Raw genomic sequence first — 27,906 nt, 5'->3', positions numbered from 1 at the left:
TCTGTTGAGTCGCCACCAATAAGATGAAGAACACCTGCAGGCCATCAAGGAAGAACAGAGTCGAGACACACAAAAGCACAGCAGACCACACGTGGGAGATTTTCACGTTTTGTTTTGTTTTTTTTTATTAAAAGTTGTATTCTTCTGCGAGCTGTACTGATATAAAAATTGTAAAGCGCTCATCTTGGGACAACGCGTCAGTGAGGCCATCGTGTTCCTGCCTCACTTTGGTCACCGACGTGACGACCTGCGCGACGTTACAAAAGCTTCAAAACGGGAAGTGTTGGGATTACAAGTGACATCGTGAATACATGGGACAGATTAAAATTTAAAAAGACCGCTGAGTGTCGGGAAGCGCTCGCAAAGGGTCGTGCGCTGAATAAATTAGGTGGACTTCAGTTTCTGGCTTGTTTGGAGTCCGAATGTGGACATGCTTGGGTGAAGGCGGCTCTTCGCGTGCGCCACTTGTCAGACACGCCGGCCGCGCGGCCAGTTTTCTGGCCAGCCTTTTATCCACATTTAGGCTCGTGCATTTAAATACAACATTTCATATGTCCGATTAAATAAAGTGTGTTGAAGACAACCGCGGCGGATTGTTCCCAGGTGGCGCGACCGTCGGCAACTTGCGGATTTCATGATTATGTGAGGAACTCTAGTGAGACGGGCACACGCGCCACTCTACTGACTGTGACCCGGGCGTGACCCCGCGCGTGCATGCGCGCATGTGTTTTCAGTCGCTGTCGCTGGTCTCACTGCTGGGATCTCCCTGCACTTTGCTGCGGTGCTGCATGGCCCGGTGGTAGGCCACCTGCACTGACTTGCGGATGTTGGACTTGCGGCCCTCCAGCATCTTCTCCTTGTCCAGCTCCTGGTCCACGCCTAGCGGCACCAGCTTGGAGCGCGGCAGCCACTGCCTGCGTTTGTAAACGCGCGTGCAAACGTTTACGCACAGAATCGCATCCGCACACACCCGCACACACAGAAAACAAGAAAAGGAATGTCAGTCAAGCTCTATGCGGTTCAACTTGACTTTCCAGTGAGGACACCTTTTGTTTTCAGATTTGTCGCTTTGACTTTAGTTTAGTTAGCAGCGTTGAGCAAGTTACTTCCAAAATACAAGAAATCACATACATATTACGCAAGTCATTAGTTAACAATATTAGTATCTGTATATGAATTGTAATGTGTTAACGACTTGTTCTATTTTTTGTAACCAAAAGTGCAGAATTGTGAAACTCAACTTAAAGAGGAAGTCAACCCAAACATATTTTTTTCCAGAATATGTTCTATGCAGGCCCACTAGTTGAAATACAGCATTATGATTAATATTGCCTTTGTGGAATATACGTTAAGCAGAAAAATGCACCCACTTGTTGCGCAAACGCAATATTAATCAGAATGCCGAGTTTAGACTAAATGGTAAATGGCCTGTCACTTTTATAGCGCTTTTCTACCTTTGGTACTCAAAGCACTTCACACTGTACCTCATTTATCTACCGATGCAGCATCAGGAGCAACTGGGGGTTCAGTATCTTGCTCAAGGATACCTCGACACAGTCACAATGGCTGGGGATCGAACCCACAACCTCTCAGTTGGGAGACGACCACTCTACCACTGAGCCATGTCGCCCCGGTAAGACTAATGGGCCTGCATAGAACATATTCTGGAAAAAAATGTTTGGGTTGACTTCCCCTTTAACTGCATTGATAACACTGAAAAGGAAAACATATTTTTTTAAAAACCCTTACAAATAATTTACATTTTAGGTTTCCTTGCCATTGAACTTTTCTACTTCTTCCATAAAATCAAACAACTATTTGTAGCCCCATAAAAATAAATAAATAAATGAATAAAAAATAGACTTCCAGACTAACGACTTTTTATTTTTATGAGAAGCAGTTTCACCCATAACTTTTGGGGCACACACAGTAAACCAGTAAATATTCACATTTCCTCTTATTTATTCACTATATTACTATTAATATGCAGTAACTCATCCTTAAAGCGGAAGTCAACGCAAACATATTTTCTTCAAGAATATGTTTTAGGCAAACAGGGCATTCTGCTAAATATTGCGTTTGTGGAATAAGTGTTAATCCACTCGTTTTTAGCCATCTCCGAGGGCGGCCATTTTGTCTTCTGTCAACTGAAAATGACATCACAACTGCTCACAACAACCAATCACGACTCAGATTCAGAGAACAGGTCAGCTGTGATTGGTCGTTGTAAGCAGTTGTGACGTCATTTTCAGTCGACAGAAGACAAAATGGCCGCCCCCAGAGATGGCTAAAAACAAGTGCATTTTGCTACTTAATTTATATTCCACAAACGCTAAATTAATTAGAATGCTGTGTTTCAACTAGTGGGCCTGCTGGGAACATATTCTTGAAATAATTATGCTTGGGCTGACTTCCGGCTTTAAACAGAATCTCATCGTCAAACTATTTGCCATGATCGTTTCCTATTAAAATGATTTGGAAGTTCAGGTTTTACTGTATCTCCTCTGGCACAAAAGGTTGATTGCGGAGAAAGTAAGCACCGGTCGTCCTCTTTGCCATTGTTTTCATCGTCGTACGTGAAACCTATAGACTTGCATGTTAACCCCAAGACCTCCTTAGCCAATCATAGTAGGATTTGGTGATATGACCTTCAAATAAAATCCCTGATTTCTTCCCCCAGCAAAACGGGCGTTAGTGGGGTGCTGACGATTACTGACGATTACTCTGACAAATGAAAATCCACTTCCATCAGTGCTTAGTCCGTCAATTTTAGATTTTTAGATTTTATTTTTTGTCATTCGTCAGTGACGGACTGAGAGTCCGGTCCGTCAATCTGATGGAACGTCCACCTCTGTTTATCTCTATTCAAACTTTGGCCCTGAAAAAAAAATCAGAACAGCAGCGGATGACATTTACTTGTCGCAGGTGCTGACACCAGCCTAAACAACATGATGAGAAACCACAGCGGCTGGTCTCCCCCCTCCTCTTCATTTCTCTCACAAAACACATTTGGCTCATTTCTGTGAAACGTTCTTTGATGATTTGCTGAGTTTCCGTTGAAACCAGGCCACCGAGCGACGCGCGTGTGCACACTCAGGAAAATGTTAAGCGCTTCACCGGGGCGGCGGGGCTTGCTCGGCACAAGTTTAGTAGTTGAAAGGTCGCGGGCTTGAAGGTCTGATGCTGCTGGTATTAGTGCGCTAATCAACTGTCCTTCAAAGGCGCACGTGGGAGACAATCCAAAACGAGAAACGCAAAAGCTGGAAAATGTCCACTAAATATCAATGTTAGGCTGGGGAGCTTTGAAACCGATTCGCCATTCCCCAGTGTAGCGCAAGGGGCTTCAAGCTGTTTATTGCCACTCTCACTTGAAGTTATATATATATATATATATATATATATATATATATATATATATATATATATATATATATATATATATATATATATATATATATATATATATATATATATCAAAACTGCTCGCTAAGAGATATATATCATCCTCGATATTATCCAAGTTGCTTTCACGATGTGCAACTTTACATTAATGACTATTAATACTGTCTCGAAAACGGACCTGTTTAAAAACAAACGTAGTGTCCCTTCTCAGCAAGTAATTTAAGTAATTTTATTCAAAATAACATTGTAAGATATGCCGAAAAACTGTCGCCGTGACGAGTAATCGGCCGACACTTCTAAACCATGTGAAGGATTTTTTTATCGCTAAAGATAAGCAAAGCTGGAAAAACACTCGCCGTGTTGAGCAAACACGCAACTGTACCTTTGACAAATGAAGTCAACGTTGGCAAGACATAACGCCGGGTGTTTGATGTCCGCTTAACAATCAGTTCCTGCAAGATCGTACTCTGCATCATAGCTACATTAGCGGCTATACCATGTGTAGGAATATTTTGGAAACTATCTGTCAAAAGATCTCGGCTGCATTTGTTGTCACCTCAAATGTATATGCAATTACGGTTCTTTTTCCCCTCTTATCGTCTGTGTTAAGGACTGTCCACAAATGATATATTCCAGGGTGACATATGTGGCACAAATTACCATGTACTGTGGCTTGCGAAAGTATTTGGACCCCTTGAACTTCTTGTTTTTTTGCCACATTTCAGGCTTCAAACAAAAAGATATCAAATTTGATTTTTTCTTTTGGGGCGGGGATTACAATTGTGAAGTGGAATTAAATTCATACCATATTTTATTTTATTCTATCTTTTTTATAAAAAACTGAAAAGTGGGGCGTGGGATATTATTTGGCCCCTTTACTGTCAGTGCAGCCAACTCACTCCAGAAGTTCCCTGAGGATTTCGGAATCATTCAATGTTGAGCTAAATGACTGATGATGATAAATATTAATCTCAGTATAAATGCACCTGCTGCTTTTTGATAGTCTCAGAGGTCTGTTTAAAGTCACTAATTGCATCATGAAGTTGAAGGATACGGTTGAGGAGACGTTTAAAGGAGGATTAGGATATAAAAAGATTACACAAGCTTGAAACATCTCGCTGTGCACTGTTCAAGCAATCATACTGAAATGGAAAGCGTAGGAGACAACTGCATACTAGGGCGCGACCAATATGAATTTTTTTTTTAGGCCGATGCTGATTTGGGGCGGAAAAAAAATACAGGTTACCAATTAATCGGCCAATTAATTTCAAAAATGATTATGCATGTATTAACTTTTTTGACTCCCCAATGCATTTCAATGGGAGTCCATTATACAAGGGCTTTCGCTACTCGCGGGCCAACCTGGTCCCTATTCACTGCGAATGGCAGGGGTCAAATGTAAATATATGGTTAAAAAAATTGACTTTCCTTTTCGGTTCTCATGCAATAAATTAATGATAGTTAATAAGGACATCATTAATCCTTGTGATATGTGTGTTTGCGTTACCAGTACTTAGTATGTCACATTTATGTTTAATTTTTGTTGCAGTGTTTAAAAAAAGAAAGAAAAAAAAAAAAAAAAGGTATGTATGTATTTATTTGTGTGTATGTATGTATATGTGTATGTATGTATAACAAACTGTGACTTTAGGTTGTGTGTAAAATCGTGACATCCAGGTCAATCCTTTGCACAACTTGCACCGCTTACCTAAGCATTGTCTGTAAAAATTAAGATTTTCTTTGTTTTGAATGACAGGTCCATTATATATTTAAGGATACAACGTCATGGTATAGTTTATATGCAATAAATAATGATGCTATTACTTGTGTACAGCTGCCGCAAATAGTTAGAGTAAATAAAGGTAAAAACAATTGGCAAATATCGACCATTTGGACGGTTATTTTGGGCGATGTTTGTAGGGCCCTGATCGGCCGTTTTAAGGAGACACTTGAGTGAGCGGAACATTGGCACTTTTATAACATGTCTGTATGTAAAAAATTATGTCAGCACAAAAATTCACCCCCCTAAAAGAATCTCGAGTGATTTAAGGGCTTTTTTGTGATGACTAAAGCCGGAGCTTGGCATGGCCCCTTTTAGTGCGTAGCTTGGGGATTTTTTCCCCACCCTCATCTCAGGCCATCTACGTCATAGCGGGGAGGCAAGCAGTGTAATACGTGTTGTTTCCTGTTTCCTGGTTTGGTTTGTGGGAAGGCAAGCATTGTAATACGTGTTGTTTCCTGGTTTGGTTTGTCACGTTCTGTTGTCACCTAGTGTTTGAAACAGTAATTGACACCAAAATCCATTTGTACATTGCACATTCCTACTCTTGTCTATGTCTACATGTGAAAATATAAAAGCGAGCTGCACAATATTTGGGATTTATTTACATCCTATGTGCGCTCCTATGAGCTCCTCATAGGAGCGCACATCACCTCCACAAAATCAAAATCTTGTGCTGATTGTTTGAAGCCTGAAATGTGGCAAAAGGTTGAAAGTTCAAAGAGGCCGAATACTTTTACAACCTACTTTTACAAATGTATCACATAAAAGACTTTTTTTATTCTGACTACTATAGTAGCTGGAAATGGTAGAATTTTGCATACTACACAGCAGACTTTGTTGATATGTCTCATTATGGAGAACCTGGGTGAAATACACTTTAAGAAATATTCACCATATATCTATTTCGCTCATTCAGTACCAGACTTTTTCAGGTCCTCTGTAAAATGACATGTAAATATGTCATTGCGGTAGAGTGAGTTAAACACATTTTCTCATTCCGATAGCTGTAGTAGTTGACAGTGTTGACCTGATGTCATAGTATCTGGCATTTATGGAGTAATCGGAGGCATTTTAAGTGACACAAATAATACAAATGTTCACAAAAATCACAGAAAAGACCCTATAGGCTGGGCATAATTAGAATTTCTTCGTTGCTAAATATTGCCGTAGAATATTGTTGTATGTTTTGTAGAAGATGTATGAGGCAATTTAAAATATATTTAAAAAAAGGGCTGTCTATCCATAATTGTTATGTAAAGAAAATTGATTTACAAGATTTTTTTGCAGAATATCATCACACTATCATTACAGTTTTTGGAGAAAATATATATTTTTTTAAAGCCCATATTGCCAACTTGTTAGATTAGGCCTCTTTGGCGCATATGATTAGATGGCTTGAGCCAGGCTTTTCTCTTGCTTTTACTTGGCTTTCCTTATCGATGACACGCTTGGCACACTTATTAATTAATTTCATTTAAGGCCATAGAGTCACACATGGGCTAGAGAATCGCCCCCTTTGTGGGTGGGCGTCCAAGAGTATTAGAGTAGGAATCCTGGAGGAGGGGGTGAGACCCTCTTCCACAATCTTGCAGAAAAAGGCACCACTGCCGTGTATCAATCTTTCTGGCATGCATTCAATAGTGCAACTGAGATTAAGCAGTTTTCTGGTAGCCTAATAATAACCTTTCACACCCCTACTGCCCGCTGGCTTAATGCTAACACAAAATGGAAAACTCCATAGGCAGGCTAATCAATAGCGTCGGTGTCATGGTAGCAACCCTTCAAGCAACAGATATTTTCACACAACCGATGGAGCGAAACATGTAGGCAAATAATACAACAACTGTGTTATCCTCTGCAAAAAATGAGTAACATTAAAGTTGAAGTCAGCCCAAAAATTTTCTTTAAAATAATGTGTTCTATGCAGACCTACTAGTTTAAACACGGCAATCTGATCAACATTGCGTTTGTGGAATATGAATTACGCAGAAAAATCCACCCGTTTTTATCCATCTCACGGGGCCACCTGCTGTCGACTGAAAATGACATCAGAGAAGTGAGCAACTATAATGTCATTTGAGATAACGATCAATCATGCCAATCAACCATGATTTGTCGTTACTTGAGCCCTGTGTAACTGTGATGTCATTTTCAGTCAACAATAATGCTTTGTTTGTGTCTGTATGCATTCATTATACTGCCCCCTGGGGGCAAAGGGAAGCACACCAATAGCATCACAATGTGGGCTGGAACGGTTTTAAGGATATTCTTTTCCAGAATATGTTCTATGCAGGCATGCTAGTTGAAATATGGCATTCTGATTAATATTGTGTTTGTGGAATATAAGTTAAGCAGCAAAATGCACCCACTTTTATCAATCTCAGGGGGCGGCCATTTTGTCACTCCTGTCAACTAAAGCTGACATAGAAGTTGCTCAGGGCTCATATAACGACCAATCATGGCTCAGCTTCAGAAAACAGGCGAACATCTTCAGTCGACAGAAGTGACAAAATGGCCGCCGCCTGAGCTAGCTAAAAACGGGTTAAGTTCTCAAATCCCACGAACGCAATATTAATCAGAATGCCGTGTTTAGACTGCATAGAACATTCTGAAAAACAATATGCTTGGGTTGACTTCCCTTTATGTGTTTATTTGTTATTTCCATTCATTTCAATGGGAAATGATGATTTGAGATACAGTTCCTTAACGAATTATAGGCAAAAGTCAAGACGCACTGTATTGCGCCGATGCTACTAAAACCAAATTGTGATGCCTTGTGTATAAAAAATGCAGTGTAAATAAAGTTGCATTTCCTTGCCTTACTAAAGTTGCGGCTGCTGCCTAGAAGGTAGAAACATGCACCAGCTAAGTCACAAAACATTTCCATAGTAAAGAACACAAAGCACTAACCAGGTTCTCTTGTTGTCAAAGAAGAGGACCAGGAAGAGGTGCTCACGTGCTTCCTGGGTCATTTGCTCCCCGAGTTTGAGAACGTCCAGCGGGGGGACGGGAATGGGGACGCCGCGGTGGAACACACCCTCCCGGGGCATTTTGGGATCAATGATCTGCGCACAGTTGTCACCGTGTTTAAGCCGCCACGGCTGCAGTCAAACGTCACATGGACTCACCAGAGCAGGATATGATGGGTAGCCTCGGCACTTGGCCCACACCAAGTCAAGCGCCTCCAACGACGCGTAATCGTCCGACGTCATCCAGCATCCCGACCGTGCCCGCCCGCGCACCACTGACGGCAAAGGGGCAACAGTGAGCACAGAGCGACCTCGCCCGTCTTCTTGTCGCCGACTTGGATTTTTCCTACTCACAGTGCGAAACTCCCCGGGAGCCTCCAACCGAGTACGACTCGTTTTCCGTGCCGGACGTCTCCTCGCTGCTGTCCTCCTGGAAGGCCGAGCGCGAGAATGACGCCTTTCCTCGGCCCTGCTTCGACGGCGTTGTGCTGTCAACGCAGGGCAAGAAGCATAGGCGAGAATGAAGTCTGTGACTGCACACGCCGTACCCAAGGTACCCTTTAAATGGCAGAACTGCCACACGAACCTTCCACCTCTCAGTTTGTGTCTCCATTCCAAAATATATACAACCATATGAGCCAACTAATATAATGATTAGTACTTGAAGTTCATTTTAGAGCGTAAGCCTAGATGAAGGACACATCTCTTCAGCAAATGTCCTCCAAACGCATGTTATGTGACTACTTTTTCAGTGAGGGTCATCGGACCGGAGTGAGCAAAACTGCGGCTACTGCTAACGCTAGTTCTGTTGAAGTACAGTGTGTTTGACGAGCAGGAAACATTGCTAGTAATAACCATAAGATCGTAGACCCTCCTAGCGGAGCCCATTTTAGTCTATGGTATGTTAGCATTTGGGTTCCTGCTTGAAAACACAGACGGAAATCGTGCAGGCGCTTATTTGTCAAGAACAATCAGAACGGTCTGTCTGACATGTTAACACGTGTCTCCGAAGAGACCATCTACAAAATTAATTCAAGTGGGGCACAGTAGAAAACATAAGCACAGTCTATTATGACAAATGTATTTACTATGTAAATGTAATATTGTTATGAATAAATCATGACAGTAGGTATGATATTGGAGGCCTGTGGGAGAGTGGCTAGCACATCTAACTGATGGTTCTCAATGGTTGGGCACTTGAATCTGGACTCTGGGCTGGGCAACCAACTGAAATCTAATCGTGATTTCAATTTTGGCTTCTCACAAAACGATAAATGTGCCGAATAGCGCGCTGTTTTTGCAAGTTCCTGACATTGTGAAGGTGTTTAATGTGTCATTCTGCCCTGCCTGAGCATCAAGTCAAATAAAAAATGTTCTTTACTACTAATAGGATGTATGCACTGCTACTCTAAACACGGTATTCTGATTAATATTGCATTTGTGGATTATGAATTAAGCCGCAAAATTCACAAATTTTTAGCCATCTCAGATGGCGGCCATCTTGCCACTTGATGTCGACTGAAAATGACATCACAGTTGCTCTGGCTCAGAAAACGACCAATCGCGACTTTTGAGTTTGGTCATGTGACATTCGCAAGCTGATCTGTGATCGTTTTAAGTAGTGCAGGAGTTGAATAAATACTTCATTTTGAAATCTTTGAATAATTGTTTTTATTCATCTGGATTTTAATATCAATCAAAATAATTGGGATTGTTTTTTCCATCATCTTCCAGTTCTATCTGGACTTCCTGTGTAGAATTTGCTGGAGTAAATGCATGCATGTACACAGACTGTGTAAAGTATTTTGGATACAATTTATACTTGCAATCTGTTTTTTGTGCCATTTTGTGCCAATCTTTAATAAGATGGAAATGATTCCCTCTGCGTTCATCAGCGCTCGATGGAGCTCGATGTATTAACAATCGTGAGAGTGACCAGTCGCAAGAACGGATATCTGACCTGGTCCGGTCGGAGGCTGCGCTGCTGCTGCTGCTGGTGGTTGACTCAGAGTCGGAGCTTGAACGCGGAAGACGCGTGTCGTTTCTGTACACGCGGAAGCTCTCCGTCACGGGCTGGTTCCCCCCGTCAAATCCGTTACTTGGCAGACCTGTGCACATTGCACAGTCAACAAGTACTAATAAGAACTTGATTTCATGGCAACTACACGATGTGCTTGGGCAAAGAAAAGCATACCAAAAACAAAATGAGACATGATCACATAGTATAAAGTATAAATACTCAGACAAACAGCGGAAAGCAGCTGACTTTCAATCTGATGGAGTGATTTTGTGTGCGGAAGAAGTGTGGTGCGTAGGCTCCCTCTTAGTGGTATGCCAAAGAAGTACCGTATTGTTCGGACTGTAAGCCGCACCGTTTTATAAGCCGAACCCACTCTATTAAAAAAAAATTATGAAAAAAAAAACCATATATAAGCTGCGTCTTATCTAATTTTATCTTTTGAATTATAAATGTACATGTATGTACCTGAATAGATTCTTTCCTAACAGTGCCTTTTAACGTGGCACCAACTTTGCTGATTAAAACGAAACAGAACAAAGAGAACAGTAGTTATTTATCTTCATTTCTTTGAAATCACGAGTCACATTAATCATCTTCATTGAAACCCATGAAGTCGTCGCCTTCTATGTTGAAAAATTTGATATTTACTACATTGACAGAACGATTTTGAACTGTATATGTACATGTGTGTACCTGAACAGATTCTTTCCTAACAGTGCCTTTTAATGCGGCAGCAACTTTGCTGATTAAAAGGGAACAGAAAGAGAAAATAAACAGTACTTATCTTCATTTCACTGCCCGCTGCTACTCCACAGTTTGTCAGCTAATGGCCACCTTTTATTGTTCTACTACATACTAAATACCACCTAATGCAATAACCTAGTGCATAGCGTCATCGCCTGTTGAAGATAAGATAAGATAAGAAGATAAGAATGCCTTTATTGATCCCACAGAGGGGAAATTTTCATTGTTACAGCAGCAAAGATATAGGTCACACAGGGACGGCGGCATAATGTAGCCATTAATGTATAACATTGACGGCAAACATTCAGGATCAACCCTATGTAAATATACGCAGTAACATGTGTATATACACATGTATATACACACCAACATACATCTACATAAAAAGTATGAGGAACACTCATTTTGGCCTGTACATAGTACAGAGGAAAATACTCTAAGTAAGTGACAGTGGCAGTGCTGCAGTGAAATGTAAGGAACAGCATTGGATACAAATAAAACTAGACTAACAGTAGTGGGGAATGTTGAGTATTGCACGGTATTACAGTAGTGGGGGATATTGGATATTGCACGATATGAGCTCAGGTGCAGGACTGCACAATTGCACTAGTGTCCGCCAGTTTGTAGAGACTACACAATGTTCTTGTTAAAGAGTCTGACAGCAGCAGGCAAGTAGGAACGGCGGAATCTCTCCTTTGAACTCCGCCAACCTGCAGTCACATCCTGTTAATGGCAATTATACTGTATTGTACTGTAATTCCGGTTAGAGCGCCGCTAGCGGTGGAAAAAAATATACACAGAATAGCCACACCGGACTATAAGCCGCATGGTTCAAAACCTAAGGAAAAAAGTAGCGGTTTATAGTCCGGAAAATACGGTACAGAATTAAACGGTGGAACTGTGCATAATGTAACAGTGACTGAAACATTTTTTTAATCAAGTTAAGTGCTTGTTAGGTACAGCTCACTTATATTTTGTATTTGCATGTAATCTTTTAGAACAGTTTGTTTTCAATTTATTCAAGTACACTTATTTAACTTTTTCTATATTTAAGAGCAGCGTTAAGGTTCACTGTTCAGGAATAAAATCTTGGCCTCAGTTTTGAATGAACAATACGTTTATTGTTGCTCACTATTGGCAATACTTGGAGAGCCAAGTATTTTTTGAGTTGGTACTTGGTAGAAAAAGTTTTAAAACCAGCTATCAAAGAAAACCAACTGAAGAAGTGCCGAAGGCCAACAACATGGACTGAGACCAGCAAGACTGATGAGGGGTGGTAAAAAAGAGAATACATAAAAAAGTGAACATCACATCAAAATTTGTCCCAGTATAAAAGGTTGTTTAAACGTGTGTGTGTGTGGGTGCGTGAGTGCGAAGGTGTGTGCGTCTGTGTTGTAAGTATAAATATTCATGTACAATTCATTGTGTGCATGCACGTGTTTTCAGTACCTGGCAGCAGATCGTCATTGTCGCTGTCAGTGTCGGAGGTGGAGCTGGTGCGGGGGCTGCGGGGACGCTTCCTTTGCCTCCCCGGCGACAGCATGGGCAACTGAGGGGGCCCGATGGGGCTGGGGGCGACCCCGACCGCCACGTAGCCCAGATCCCGGTTTTTAGGGGGGCGTCCGGGCCTTTTGGGAGGTCCGGCCATTTTGGGGTTCTTCTTGGAGAAGAGTACGGAGGTCCGTCGGCCAACCTCAGGAGCCAAGGCAGACGACGACACGCTCAGATCTGTTAAGGGTTAAAAACAACAACAACAAAATTCTAAAATGATTGGTGCACAAACACAGCAGAGCTCAGTACAGTGAAACCTCCCCTAAAAATCACTTCAACATACTTCCTTGACACCAATGTATTACTTTTCTATTCGACAGGGCTTTGGCACCATCTTGAGGCATCTAAGGGCATTGCAGAAATGAACGCAAACTGTGAGTTTTTAACCACTTGTTGGCGATAGATTCCGCAGAGGGACGCAATGAGGTGAATTGGTGAATAGTAACAAGTGCGAACGCGAGGATTGGCGTACTGACCCTTGCCGCCGAGCTCCTGACTGCTGCTCTCTTCTCCTTCGTCGTGGTGTCCCGTGGACGACGGGCGGTGCGGGAGCGAACCCCGATCCCCCCCGCCCACTCCTCCGAGAGAATCCCTGGCCCCGCCCAAGCCGCCTTCTCGCTGGTGCCCCAGCTTCCTCTTGATGATGCTGAGCTCCTTGCGGAGAGCTTTGGCTCTGCGCGACTGGCCGATGCTGTGCTTCCGCGAGCTGGCCTCCTCCAGGCGCGCCTGCACGTAATGCAGCTGCTCCTCCAAAGGCAGCCGCCGCCTGTTTTCTGGCACCAGGAGCTCTACGGAGGGATAAACATGTCAAAAAGCATTGAACGCGAATCACAAAAAGTGAGGGACATTAAGCTGTTGCCTGAAATTTACAGGTCAACTTCATTTGACCGTCCCTAAACTTTTGAATGCACATGTCCAGCTGCTCAATGTTTCAGTACCTTTTTGCACAACCTGCAGGTCTCGACCAATCAAGTTCACCAAGGACCAAGGACGTTCACTTCTATGCCTTTCTGTGAGTCTTCCGGTCTCCCTGTATTTCTGTTGCAACCTGCTGATCAGGGACGTCCAGTCAAATATTGATTAAATCAAATTCTTTTCAATTTTAGTTCTCTGGTCTGTGCTTTCTATTGATTTTCATTTAGAACCCAATAGTGTCCATGCTTTAGAGTCAGTTCCTGTTCAAACGAGCAAGGCGCAAAACGTGGCAGTGGGTAGCCAAGCCTCACCTCGGATTACACAATGGGTTGAGGAGGGTCATAATTGGCATGGGCCTCTTTCTTTGTGTCACTCTTCATGTCTCCAATATGTTTTCAGACACTTTTACTATGTAACACTAACTTTCCATACTCATGCTAATGTATTTAATATTTGTGTATGAGATATTTAGTGCTGCTGAGAAAAAAAAAAAAAAAAAAGCACGAGGTGAGACGGACTGTACTCTGCCTCACAAAGGTGACTTAGGAAAAAAACAGGCAATTCCTTGCGCTCGTCAAGATTTCCAGGGGACCCTAAGCATCTTATAAAACAGATTAATAAACGTACATTTTTCATCTAAATTCACAAAGACACATCAAAATGATTCTTCCGTTACAATTGTCTGACCTCCCTCCCACAGTTGGACAAGTGCATTCAAATGTTGAGATAAAGTCAAATGAAGTTATGGTAGAAAGATTCATCCTGAAATTCCACCTGAAAGCCAAATATTCCTATTTTTTTGTGTGTCGAGTATGTGTAGGGGGGCAAAGCCACTTCTGATGTGCGTTTAAGGACGACAGCTTTTTTTTTTTTTTTTTTTTTCTTCAATCGCCAAAAATCAAGAAGCTTGCTCACCATCTTCATTAGACGACAACGGCCAATCTCGTTCTCTTTCCCGTTCCCGTTGACGCTCCCGCTCTAGTTCCCTTCGGGTGTCGGGACTGGCCTCTCGGTGGAGGTGCATGCCGGTCTCGTAGTCGAAGCCGATCCTGTCCGCTTGCCGCCTGGCGCTTCTGATGACCACACCGCCCATCTCTCGGAGGCGCAGGGCAGCCCGGTAGAACACAGTGTCCTTGGCGTTGTACTTGAGGCAGTTGTTGACAATGAGACCAAAGTCGCCCTCAAATGCCTCAAACGTCAAGTAGCGGTGGGATTCCAGAAGGTTCCACATAGTCTGGAAGTCCATGGGAGTGTCGATATGGTCCAGGTAGTCCGGCACCTGCGGCCACAGTGGGCAAAAACACGTTTTTGGACCAATGCAAACATCCAACTTGAACAACACACATCTACAAAACCATTTTGCAAAATATAACACAGTAAGTCATGGGACAAGACCAGGGAATATACTCAACGTAAAACAGATACGTGCATGTGTGCGTAGACATACTTACTGACCTCTGCAAGGGGCACAGGCTCAGTGAAGAAGTTGTTAGTGTCTCTTTCCTGTAACTGTTCCAACGTACTCCTCAGCAGCACCAGGAGGGGAGTCAGCTGCATCTCTAGCGCCATCTGTTGCATTTTAATCTGAAAATAGAAAAAGGAGACATCATTGCTATTTGAAGTGAGCACAGTCATAGTGACTAGTGTCTCCCAACCTTTAGCCTTGCCACAAAAGTTGAGACACAGGTCAGTTATGTACTTTCTGCGGTCTAGCGGAAGAGCATTTAATTGTTCAGCATGTCACTGTAGTCGTCCTTCGCTATATTGTAGTTAACTTTTTTTAAATTTGATATTATATGAATGAGGTTTTAAAAAAATTCTTTAAAACATACTCATAAAACATACAGACTCAACATACTCAATACTCAACATTCCCCACTACTGTATTTTTACTCTTATCCAAAGCTGTTCCTTATACTTCACCGCAGCACTGCAGCACTGTCGCTCACAAGTATTTTTTTCCTCTGTACTATGTACAAGTACACTGTGGGATCAATAAAGGCCTTCTTATTCTTATTCTTAAAAATATCCCTGTCTGTTGAAAGAGTGGCCTGAAACGCAACTGCCACAATACCAGTAGGATTACTGTATACGTGGCTGGCATAGATAGATGAATAAAGATTTGGGGAGTAACGGTATACGTAACTTTCCTGTTAAAATCGCTGATGGGGAAAGGTACGTGGATACGTCCCAAAGTTGTTTGCGGACATTTCTACATGGAAATCGGCGGCTATGTTACAGGTAGCACGTCTAACATAATAACGCATTTAAAATGGCATCATCCGACTGTGAATGTTTCTTCCACGTGGAAGAAAGCAGTCTTTATAGCCAAAAAACGTCAAACTTAAATGGCGAGATTTATCATATGCATTCAAAGATTTCAATGCCTAAAAAGTGTGTACAATTTCATAAAGACTTTTTAAACTTTACTGTATGTGTTTCATTATAAAAAGAGTTTTAATATAGTTAGCAATAATTGTAACTGTTATGTTTTTTTTTTCATCACAAAAAGTATATATAAGTACTGAAATGACAACTTGGCTTTAACTTGAATACTTAGATGTGTCATAGGCTTTTGCTGCTGAGTGTTTAAAGATTTCAGTGCCTTAATGGTTTACAGAATTAAGAGATCTTTATTGTTAACTGTATTTCTTATTCTGGTGTAATTTCGTAGAATATCACCAGAGTGGTTCGCTTTAAATTATTATTATTATTATTATAAAATAAAAAAAAAAGTACCGTTTACTTGTCATCTTTTTTTTTTTTTTTTTTTTTACAGAAAATATACCGAACCCAAGTTTCAAGAAACCAAACTGAACTGAACCGTGATTTTAGCGGACCGTTACACCCCCAATAAAGATACATTATTTGTTGGAAATAGATACTAATTTGGGGACCAATTAGGTAAAACCGGATCATTTGCTGTGGCACACTCGACGATCTCTCATGAGGCACTGGTTGGGAATCACCCGTGCAAAACGCCTCTCACCGTCTCCCTCTTGAGTTTTTCTCTCTTGCGGATGAGTTCCACAAGCAGCCTGGCTCTCTCCAAGTCGTGTCTCAGTCGTTGCCACGCCTTCAGTTGCTCCTTTAAAACCGTTTGTTTCTCCTCGCAGTCCCTCTGCGGCAGCAAAATCAAACGTGGATGAGCGACGCGTCATAATTAGAACAGGAAAGACCGCATACCTTTCAAAAGCAACTTGGCGGTAATAGAGCAGCTCACAACGTACCACGGGAAGTTGAGCCGAGGGCTGCGGCGGGATGGGCTCAATATGTCGTTGGGACTGCAGGTGCGTCTGAAGCCGCCGCAGCAGCGGTACGCCGTTGCGGCTTTGCCTCTTCAGGGTCCAGTAGCTGTGAAGCCGTTGCATGAACTGGCTCTTCCTGGGTACTGTTAAGTTGCTGGTGATTTTGCTTAGCCTGAATCAAATCAAACATTAGTTAACTAAGTGAAACTACATTATATTAGTCGACAGTATTCGGCTGTCATTTCTGCACAAAGCTCAAGTCACACGCACGGGGTGAGCTCAAACATATTGGATAATCGTCTTGAAGCCTCATAGGGAAGAAAACGCAATGAAAATGACAAACACACAGCAAGTGTTCTAATGAGGTCTCGAAAAGGCTCTTGCTCAGCAGGTTTGGGAGCCTTCAGATCAGTTGTCGCCTCCCCTGAAAATCTCTTTTTATCTCATAATCTAATCTAATCTAATCTAACCTACCTCTGAGGTGCTGTCTCATGATGTCAAAATGTGAACAGCATGAGGAAGAGGCCTGTTTAAATACCAATTGTACTTCAACCAGGAAATGTGTTGGTCAAATCAGGGAATTTTGACGTTCGGTTCCTTGTTGCCGAAAATCAAGTTGTGCAAAAAGTCAAATTGAATCGAAACTTTAAAGAGGTCAAATTACCAGTAAATTCCAAATTTTGATGCAGTTCAGGTACATGTTGAAATTTTCACCCAACATCTCCAATTTACTGGGAGTAGTGTGTGTGCGTGTGTGTGTGTGTGTGTTTGTGCTGAGCGGTACCTATGAGGGGGTATACACGGAACTGACACCACCGGAGCAGCAGCTCTTCTCTCGGCCAAGATTTTCCTGGCTCTCTTCATCTTCAGTCTCGACTTGGCCTTTGCCCTTTTGGCTCGCTCCGAGCTCCAGCCCCGAGAGTCGTCATCGTGGCCGCCGGCGGGCTCGTCGTCCTCCTCCGGTTCGCCTTCGCTCTGAGACGACGCAGCGCTGGTGCCGCCGACACCTCCCAACGGCCGGGCCGATCCCGGGGGCGTGTGGATGTCGCAGTAGGCCGTCTTGCGGACGCTGAAGGAGGTTCCGTTGGCCCCGGTCTCTCGGACGGGCTCCATTTTCATGTACAGGCCCGCTTGCTGCGCGCACGTGACGTGGAAGGCCGTGTAACAGTTGGCTTTGTGACACTGAATGCAGGCGCCGGAGCCTCGCTGCTTGCATATGTAGCAGGTCAGCTTCCAGCGCGCGGGGGGGATGTGCTCGATGCTGTCGATGGGCTCCAGGAAGACCGTGTTAGCGAAGCACACCTGATGAGTGGCAAACAATTGAAAGCAGAGAGCAGCGAGTCAGCGTAAAATGTTGGTGCAAAAGGCTGAAATAGTCCTGTCGCTGCTTAAAGCGGAAGTCAATGCAAACATATTTTTTTCAAGGATATGTTCTATGCAATCCCTTTAGTTGAAACGGGGCATTCTGATAAATATTGCGTTTGTGGAATAAGTGTTATTCCACTCGTTTTTAGTCATCTCTGGGGGCGGCCATTTTGTCTTCTGTCGACTGAAAATGACTTCACAAATGCTCACAACGACGGCTCAGATTCAGAAAACAGGTCAGCCGTGATTGGTCGTTGTGATGTCATTTTCAGTTGACAGAAGACAAAATGGCCGCCCCCACAGATGGCTAAAAATTAGTACATTTTGCTGCTTAACTTATATTCCACAAACACAAAATTAATCAGAATGCCGAGTTTCAACTATTGGGCCTGCTGGGAACATATTCTTGAAAAAAATATGTTGAGGTTGACCTCCGCTTTAAGAAAAAAAAACAAAAAACAAATCAAGCCATGTAGTATTTTTAGCTTTAGCCCATCTCCTTGCATCTGCTGATCAGAATCCATGTGAAAAAAGAGCAAACAGTAAATAAGTGATGTGGGTACTGCAGCATGGCAATGTCAAACTCGAGGCTCGTGGACCACATTCGGCACTTTAGGTCATTGTATGCTACGGCAGTTGTTTTTTGTTTTGTTTTTGTTTGGGGGAGGGAACTTCTGCTCAAAACTAGTTTGCGTTTGAGTATCCAACATAAGAATGATAACACTTTCATCAAGTGCAAGGGTAGGTTATGTAATATGATGGGACAATTATTAGGGCTCCCACACAGAACATATTAACCCAGTAAGGCCGGGAGCACATGACTGCATTTCTACCCTTAAAGCCGAGAGAGCGTTGACGTCATTTTCTTTTTTTAAATCCAAATCTCAGTCTCTTAGCCAATGAAATTCATCAGAATATACACGAGACGGTGTTGTGAACTCTCGGAGGATGTCACGGAATTTTTTCTCGAGCATAATAGAGGATGTGCCGACGGTCGCGGGAGCTCTGAAATGAGTGACGGCAGTGAAAAAGACGACAATTGGGAGAATCTCAGGTTTAAGAGGATGATTCCATAGTTGCCCATAGCTTTTGGGGAGATGTTGAGCCAGATGCTTTAGGCCTTAATGGGTTAATTAAGGGACACAAAGTATAAATTTCTACACACCTCCTTCGAAAACCAACACAGTGCATCTCAGGTGGCTAGAGCAGATGACATTGACGATGTGCTTTTTGCCGAACATTACGCTTTAGTACAAATCAACTTTTAGCAGCATTATAGCCAGCTTCTCCCAGGCTATTCTACGGGTGCACTTGTCCACAGTCTTCATTTCCTGAAAGGAAGACTAGCGTCCGATTTTGCAGGTTTAAGCAGTTCATTTGAAATGGAATGAAATCTGTTCTTGCTTACAGAAAACATGCAGACTTTTTTTTTTTTTTTTTTTTTGCATTTTGTTGACTGGACCGAACGGTGACCCGGGCCCGAGGTGCAAAGCGTAGTCGCGGACGGAAGCTGACCTCCGGGATCCAGAGGGCACACACCACGTGAGCCCAGCGCGCGTCGTCCGTCTGTTTGAAGGCTCCTCCCTTGTTGGGGCACAGGGCGCAGTCCACCGCTCGACTGGGCGACTGCAGGCAGCGACGACACAACCACTGTCCCTCCGGGATGTACGGCACGCCGTAGCACTCCTGGTGGACGGCCAGGTTACACATGTCGCAGAAGAGGATCACGTTGCTGTTCTGACAATCTCCGTCGTTGCAGATGCAGCATACGGCGTCCTCGTCAATCAGGGTACTCGGGTCTGCCTGGTAGAAACAACAGTGAGCTAACATGAGAGCGGCTACGAGAGATGCGACAATCAATTGATTACTCTGCAACTAATTCTCATCAACTTCTAATTGCTAGCAGGCGTCTGTTTTCATTATACCAGAACTATAGCTACTTCCTGCTTTCGTGTTTAAGAATTATGGTAAATGCAGTCCTACTAGCTGGTTAGAGCCAACGAAAGTTGAGCTTTTCTGGCGGCATATTTCCAATGTTATAATGTAGGATCGGCGCGAGATAAACAACGCAGCCAGCTTCCAGTAACTGCCGCGACTGAGCTGAAAACGTTGGATTATGGTGAGTGCTAGTGTTGTCACGATACCCACATTTTGACTTTGATACTATTGATAAAATACCTCGATACCGATGCCAAAACGGTACCTTGGCAAAAATCTAAAATCGGCAAAAGCAGCAAAATTATAACTGACAAAAGAACTTACTTCTTTTTTTAATTATTAATTCAAAATATTAGGATATGCTTGATAAGAAAATAACATTTTCAACATTATTAAACATTTATAAACATTTGCCCATGAGGGGCAGTGAGATACAGTAAATATATTACACTGTTTCTTTCTATACTTGATTATTCATATTTTATATATTTTATATATTCATGTAAATTAAATTCTAAGAAAACTAGTTTCCATTTATTTATTTATCTATACGTCACTAGTATAAAATGTGCACAGAAGTTTATAGAGTCATTAGTGTGACATCTACTGTAATGCAGTATTGAGCAGGTTATGATCATTTTCATGGCCAGATATGCAACTCTATAGCCTAGAACCTAGAATTAGCCAATTTTGAATTAAAGAACGTCATTTTATTTTTTTTTTTTAAATAATGAGATCAATGCCTGCATTCATATGTTTATATAAGCATAATGTATACAGTACATGTCAATTTTTAAGTTGTTTTTTGCATTACATGTTGTTTTTATATTACATTCCATATTCTTGACCTATTTGACTGCATTTCGTGTCATTAATTGTTGATATTAACAATATATTTGCACCGTTACGGTCAAGCAAATATGTTCATTTAATTGATAATGACTCAACGTAATGTTGCTTGTCTGTGTGCGTGTGTGCATGCGTGTGTGTCTACTCTTCTCTAATCCGCTACCAGCAAGTCGAATGCCTCGTCACATTGTGAACAAAATAATTCACACTCTGCTGAAAAATCGGGGTCCGGTACTGGTAACTGGTATCCCGTGCACCACTAGTGAGTGCATTGACTAGTTTACAGCTGTTGAACTGTCAACCAACAGAGCATTTTGGAAGAGTCACAGTAATAACACAACCACTGACCACCACATTGACTGGCGATGTTCAAACTTTTTTTTCGTCTGTTAGAGGATCGCCTCCTTCGCTAGAAGCAAAGCCTGCGTAATTGCACGGCGAACAAAAGCAAGCAAAACACACGGCGCAACCTGATATTTTCAACCGGTCTCAACCTAGCATAACAGTGCTAAATCTATCAAATAATTATACGGCACAATTAGAACAAACTATTTAACATACAACGCTTCAGAAAAATAATGCGCCTTATGACCCTGTGCATCCCATGTATGATTTTTTTTCTGAAATAGAGCAGTTCATTGATAATGCGCCTATTAATATTATATGCCTAATGGGCAAATCCGCTTTTACTTTGGAAAACAATGACCGAACCACGAACTGAATCACATTCAAAAAGGTTGGTGAGTACATAAACCCCACTTGTGTGATATTGCTTAACTGGTGTGGTTTAATACAAAAAAATGGTAAATAAACACAAACTGCAAAAAAAACTAAAATAACTGTATTACACTTCAATGCAAAATAAGATTTTATCCAATTATTTGATCAATCGATGGAATAACTGATTCTAAAAATATTCAATAGTAACAGTCCTAATCCATTCATGTTTGTGCATTTTATGCACTGTCGATTTGAAAAATCTATAAAGGGATTGGACATTTTTGGGGGGTTGAATTTGTCGATGAATTGAAAAAAAGATTATTCAAATAATTGGTGGTTGCAGCCCTGCAGTCTGACTCAAGTCAAGTCATGTGATTGGAGTCCCCCACCAAGAGTGCAAGTGAAAGGCGAGCGACGATGGTGGCAGTGGCTCTGTGAGTAATCTCAATGGAAAACAAGGTTGCCAAAATTAGGAAAAGAGAGAGAGGTGAAATTTAAATCTACAATTAAAAAAAACAACAACAAAAAAACAATTGAAACTGCAAACAGCCTCGTGGAGCGTAACTTTCCAAGTGGGCTTGCATGTGTGCCTTGCAGTGCTCCGGTTGCTCGAGTACCTTATTATGGCTTTCAAAGTAGGACTCCTTCTCTAGACGGTCCATGAGGTACTCGAAGACCTCCTGAGGGATGGGCGTGACGCCGTCCATCCGCCGCTTGTCGTTCATGATGTCCAGCCAGATGTAGTCCTCCTCGTCTATGTCGTACTCCACCTCCTCGTCCAGCTCCTCCACAGACTTGTCCATGTACCTGAAGCAAAACGCACGCAGCATTAATTGTATCTACGCCACCGATTTCCCACCGCAGTGGTGTGCCGTGAGATATCAGCAGGTGTGCTGCAAAGTACGGTCCAATTTCACTTAATGGCTGTCAAATGGGGCCATTTTAGCAATATTTTTTTTTTCCCCGTCATGTTAATTTTAACTCGATCTTTCACCTTAGCATCTTCCTTAGACACTCAAGAATTGGCTGAGAACCTCAAGAAGAAGCGTTTCTTCACTCAGTTGGAATTGCCATTCGGAGACTCTCTGTAACATCCAGTAGCAATCCAGGCTAAACTTAGCTCCTTCCCAATATACGAAGCTCGTCTCCTAGTCGACGTGCATTGCCCGCATCATCATCATCATAACACATTTCAACTTATTAAAACAGACTTTTCAAACAAAATCAAAATGAATTTCAACCCAAAAAAATTGGCATACAGAAAATACAGTACGAATTAGGGGTGCACCAATCAATCAGCATCTGCGCAGGTTTACTTAATTTTGGGTGATCAGCTGATGAAGTAAAACCGATCTTCTCGACTGATCTCATCGCTTCGCAAAAGTATGAAAAAGTCAGCCGCTGTTCTCTTCTGCTGTGAGATGATAATAGGCGTTTCATTTTTATTTAAGAGAACTACTTCAGGTGCAGTTAAAACAACACATCCGTATTGTTTCACAGGTATTGTTTAATGTCTTACAATAAGACAAGATTGAAACCTCGAAGGTGTATGATATTGGTTATGAAAAAAAAAATGGGATCAGCAATAGATTGTGATCGGCAGGTCAGGCATTTTAAAGATCGCCATCGGTGATCGGCCAGAATATTGCGATCGGTACACCCCTAGTAACAGGAGTGTCTGTGTGTTAGATATGTGCCTTTAAGAGGCGGGGCCTGGTGCGGTGGCACATGACATGGAGATGGGTCACGGGCCAGGCAGCATCTTGGGGCGATTCGGGATCAACAGTAGTTCTCCAATTTCTGGAGTACCCGACAGAAGCAGTCAGATTTCTTTCAAAATAGGACATTTGCAGACATCTGCTTTTGGGCTGTCACTATCAAATATTTTTAGAATTGATTATTTCATTGATAAATCTGATACAATTTTGTTTTGCATTATAGGGAATTGCAAAAACAAATTTTCAGGTGAATTTTTATGAACCAACTGTTTTTTGTTTGGTCTTGCTTAGTGACAAAATAAACTAAACAACGATTAAGCAATATCACCTGATAAAGATCGATGTTGTACTCACCATCCTTTTTGAAACAAATTCATTTCCTGGTTCGGTCATTGTTTTCCAAAGTAAAAGCACATGTTTGTATATGTCTTATTTTGATTACACGCAAAAGATAATCAGTCCGCTTTCGTGAAAGACTACAGAAATCAGAGAATAATCACTGATGAGAGGCTGAAATCAGAGGGTTTGGACAATTTTAAGTTAAACAATGGCTCTAAACAATTCCTCGATTATCAAAATGATTGTCGATAATTTAATAAGAATAAGAATGCCTTTATTGATCCCACAGTGGGGAAATTTTCCAATGATCAACTAGTTGTTGAATATCAATTTATTTTAAGGGTGACTCCCAATACAACAGCTTCACTTCCAATACGATACCGATATTGCAGCCAAGAGTACTCTCCGATACTAATATCGATCAGATATGGTATCGGCGGGAATGCTTTAATTAAATTTTTTCCATGAAATGTTTGAAGAGACTTGATCAAGTGATACTATTCAAACAAAGAACAATAGTCAGCAACAGTAGGTATGAGAAAATATGACCCATTTATTCCAAACATTTGGGTTACATAAATTCAACCTCAAACATGAGGATGTACTGCACTTGAATCAAATAAACACAAAATAAATTAAATGACCCTGAAAAATAACCCTAATAAAGTCAATTAAAAACAAATAGTCTTTGAAGTGCAAAATAACAATTCAGGTTTGCTTCAGTATGTTCAGAATAAATATTTTGACATTCATTATATGGTATATAACACAGTCTGGAATGGACTGCTTGAATATGAGTGCTAATATCTGAGATTTTGGATGTACGCGATATATTCCGACGGTGTTTTTGTGGCTGATATCAATATTAGATCGGGACACCGCTAATTAATTTTGAAAACCTTTGATCTGCTTTTACTTAGGAAAACAATTATCAACATTTTCTGACAAGTCATGACCAAAGCAGTAACTGAATCATCGATTTGTTTGTGCATTTTCTCCAACTGTCAATTTGAAATAATGTCCTGTTTGGAAGTTATATAAAATGTTTATTTTCTTTGATCCAATTCATTGATGAATCAATTATTAAAATGTGAAATTCTAACTAAGGTGACTTTATTTGCACGAGTCTGACCTGTAGTAAGAGGACGGGCGGGGAGGCGCGTCGGGCCTGTCTTGGTCCAGTTCACGGAAGACTGCCTCAGGCAGCTTGACCGCAGGCCCCGACTGGGCGCCGTGGTGATAGGCCGAGCCATCCTTCTTTTTCTCTTTGCTTTTATGCTTCCCCGACTTGGGTGTGGCTTTGCCCCCGTTGGAGGACGGAACGTCGGGCCGGTCCTTGCCGGCACCACCCGCCTCGCCGCCTCCGCTGTCGCTCCCGTTACACACGCCTCCAGAGTTGGCGCCCGTGACGGAAGGCGGGTCGTTTTCGTTGTCGCTGTCCTCCTCCGATACGACGTCGATGTTCTCGAAGATGCTGATGCGGTGAACGCGTCCTTGGATCTCCAGCTCCACCATGCGCTGCGCCTGGGCGTACGTCATGGCGTCCCTGCCGGGAGAATGCGAAGGCTCGGAGCGACCGGGGCTGCAAGGCGTGTTCCCGCCGTGGCACTGCCCTCCTCCTTGGCCAACGCTGCTGTCGTCCAAATCCAGCGAGCCGGCGAGCAACGCACGAGGCGGCCGCCCCTTGCGCTTCTTGTGGGGTGCGGCCTGCGCGGGAGGCGGGTTGTCGTGGTCATAGTGGTACAGGTGGTACTCGATGCCGCTGTAGCTCTTGTAGACCTTCCGGCAGCTCTCCACGGGACACTCGTAAGGTGGCTTGGTGGCTCGCAGGTTGTGGCAGAAGGTCTTCACGTCGAAGTCCAGCCCCATCGCGCCAACGGCCGCAGCCGGCTCGGATGTCGCTCAGGTTTACATCTGCAAACAATGCGATGAGATTTCATGAGCTTGTGGGTGACACCTATGATGACGCATTACCCCCCAAAACTCAAGGTTACACTGCACTGTAATTTGGTGCACACAAGTTAAAAGTGTGAGAATAGCTCCTTGACTGGTGTCACAAAAGGTATATTTCACACTCAAATTATAGTATAGTTTCCCAACTGGATGTTGCCAGCCTCCAGGTATTCCCGGAAGGATTCTGCCAGGATCATCCGCAGCTGCGTCCATCCTCGTTGTCCATCTAGAAGTCGTCCACGTCTTCAAAACCTTGCGCTTGAGGAAAGAGGAAAAACATCCCACAGAGACTTTTTGGGCGAGAAGCGAGGTCGCTACAGCATGGTGATGTTCGTCTCAGCCAGGAAGTGCCAGATGCTCAACAGAGACGTTGTCAAGGTGAAGTAGGCACATGTTATCCTAACCTCTTTGTAGACGAGCTGTTGATCATCTGGCCCACATTGGGAAGGTCCTTGTTTGTAATTGGAAAATGTACTTTTGTGACACCATTCCTGAAACCTTTTTGACACACTCTGCATCCTAAAACTAGCTGACAGGAAAAATAAAACAAGCTGCTGTGAGACGATTACGCAACAGATGTCAAATGGAGTTGTGCAAGTGAAATGTTTGCAAATGCAAGAGTCAATACTTTGCAGGCCGCACTCCGAAATGCAAATACAGGTAAATGACTCAAACACTGAACTTATTAGGTGCTTCAGGCTGTACTCCGAAACCTAACATACAAATTCCATTAGCGGGTAAATGACTCAAACACTGGACTTATTAGGTGCTTGTCAAACAGAAACATATGTGTTAGGTGATACCACAAAGCTTTTTAAAATGTATTTAACTGTCACAGTCTTCAAATTTGTTTACGGGAATTGCCTAGGTCCCCCCTTCTATCAGTACTTACATTTCATTTGTTAAAATTGCTCTACTTTCATCTTTTTAATTATTTGAGTATTTGGTGTGCAACTCCAGGTTTGTGTTTCAAGAATGAAATTCAAAAACAGAAGAGAAACACCGAAAAATAAAATAATCCGAAGTGATGCCTTCCAAATGGCAAGTCGATTGCTCGTAGACTCTGTACATCATATGCACGGTTGTCATTGTATCAACATTATGACTACATTCCTATCTGTTTAGGTCCCAAAGGTATATTTTGCATATTTTTAGTAATACTCGAGTTGGCTCAAACTACCGGGGACAAATCCTTGTGTGTTTTTTAACATACGTGGAGATGATGCACGCATGTAGCAAGTGGGTTTTTAGTTTGTAACTCACTTTCGCAGTTGAACGTGTTGAGCAACTGCTGAAGCCAAACTTCAGTAGACAAATGAAGCCTAACTTTAATACACAGCGACTTTCGGACCAAACTTCCGCAGCTCAGCAAAGCTAACGTTAGCTTAGCATGGTGCCACCTGTCGCCACAAGCGAGCTCGTTAGCAGATTCCCTTACAAGTAGCGAGCACACGTCTAGAGTGCAAAAAGCACAAAAAGAGGCACACGTACGGGCGGCAGCTTTTTGCTGGCCAACCTGTTTCGCGTGATATCGGACGCTCGTTAGCTGCATTTGCGAGCATTCGTTAGCTTCGAAACTGAGGGGTTGCAAGGGAATTTGGTGACTTTGTTTTTAAATCTTTTTTTTTTTACAGACAATAAAAGTTGAATAAGGACATTCTATGTGCAAGTTGACTTTGGATCAGCGCAAACAAGCGTTTCCCTCCAACCGCTACGACCATCTCACGCACCGCGGGGCTCCACTCGGTCCCCGTTAAGCATCCGAATGACAACATTCCGCTCGGCTTGGACGCCTGCAAACGTCAGCTTATGTTTTCCGAACGAGCTACGAAACGCCACAAAGCAGCTGCCGGCTAAGTGTGCCAAAACACCACTACTTGACTTTCGTCTACTTTATTTTCTTGTCGGATTGCAAGCAACGTTCACTTACTACTTCCATCGCATCGCACGAAGCCTTTCGAGGCTCACGCATCGACGCCGAGTCTTTCCCAATTCCCAGGAGAAGACGTCTAGGGCGAGCGTCTGGTTGTTTTAAGAAGCAATGTCCTCTCGCAGTCGCTCCATTGTGTGTGAAAAAGAAATCAAACAAGAAAGAAAGGGAGAATTCAGTCAGGGAGCCTGAACAACAAAGGGGGCCGCCATTGCTCTAACAACGTCGTCGTCTTGGGCGCCCGTCCGCACATTCGACACACAAAGCGGGAAAACGGGGAACCTTTCCCAGATTTGCCCCCTCCTTAGCTTTCGTCTTTCCTACGCAGCCACATTTGATGGGTTCGTGTCAACTTGTTTAATTGTCTTTTATAATCCCATGCGATCAGTATTATTCTCAATAGGCGTCCGAGCGAATCTGCCGCTTTGTTGAATACCCGTCTACGACCTCACAAAATCTGGC

At 42.7% G+C, this 27,906-nt stretch overlaps 1 protein-coding gene across 1 annotated transcript; it reads right to left on the bottom strand.

Moving 5' to 3' along the window:
• Window positions 1-95: 95 nt before the first annotated feature.
• On the bottom strand, window positions 96-27,865 carry brpf1 (bromodomain and PHD finger containing, 1). The gene is made up of 16 exons (XM_086033251.1): window positions 27,445-27,865; window positions 24,694-25,475; window positions 22,122-22,311; window positions 19,513-19,800; window positions 17,417-17,934; window positions 16,615-16,804; window positions 16,374-16,505; window positions 14,840-14,968; window positions 14,300-14,663; window positions 12,946-13,257; window positions 12,368-12,646; window positions 10,115-10,262; window positions 8,509-8,642; window positions 8,314-8,429; window positions 8,096-8,250; window positions 96-914 (listed from the first exon to the last, which is right to left on the bottom strand). The coding sequence occupies exons 2-16, from the start codon at window positions 25,428-25,430 to the stop codon at window positions 731-733; spliced, it is 3,876 nt and encodes a 1,291-aa protein (XP_085889377.1). The 5' UTR covers window positions 25,431-25,475; window positions 27,445-27,865; the 3' UTR covers window positions 96-730.
• Window positions 27,866-27,906: the final 41 nt, after the last annotated feature.

The sequence above is a fragment of the Filicampus tigris genome, chromosome 1 (genome assembly GCF_054856515.1).
Source record: "Filicampus tigris isolate MCC_2025a chromosome 1, RoL_Ftig_1.0, whole genome shotgun sequence".
Classification (NCBI taxonomy): domain Eukaryota; kingdom Metazoa; phylum Chordata; class Actinopteri; order Syngnathiformes; family Syngnathidae; genus Filicampus; species Filicampus tigris.
This window is presented reverse-complemented; position numbering and strand designations above follow the sequence as displayed.

What these genes read in the sequence shown, in the direction of transcription:
- brpf1 (XM_086033251.1), bottom strand. Translation starts at nt 25,430, where the DNA reads ATGGGGCTGGACTTCGACGTGAAGACCTTCTGCCACAACCTGCGAGCC. An exon ending in CAATGACGATCTGCTGCCAG is followed by an intron (nt 10,263 to 12,367) that starts GTACTGAAAACA and finishes CAATGTGCACAG; the next exon opens with GTCTGCCAAGTAACGGATTT. An exon ending in TTTGACAACAAGAGAACCTG is followed by an intron (nt 915 to 8,095) that starts GTTAGTGCTTTG and finishes TTACAAACGCAG; the next exon opens with GCAGTGGCTGCCGCGCTCCA.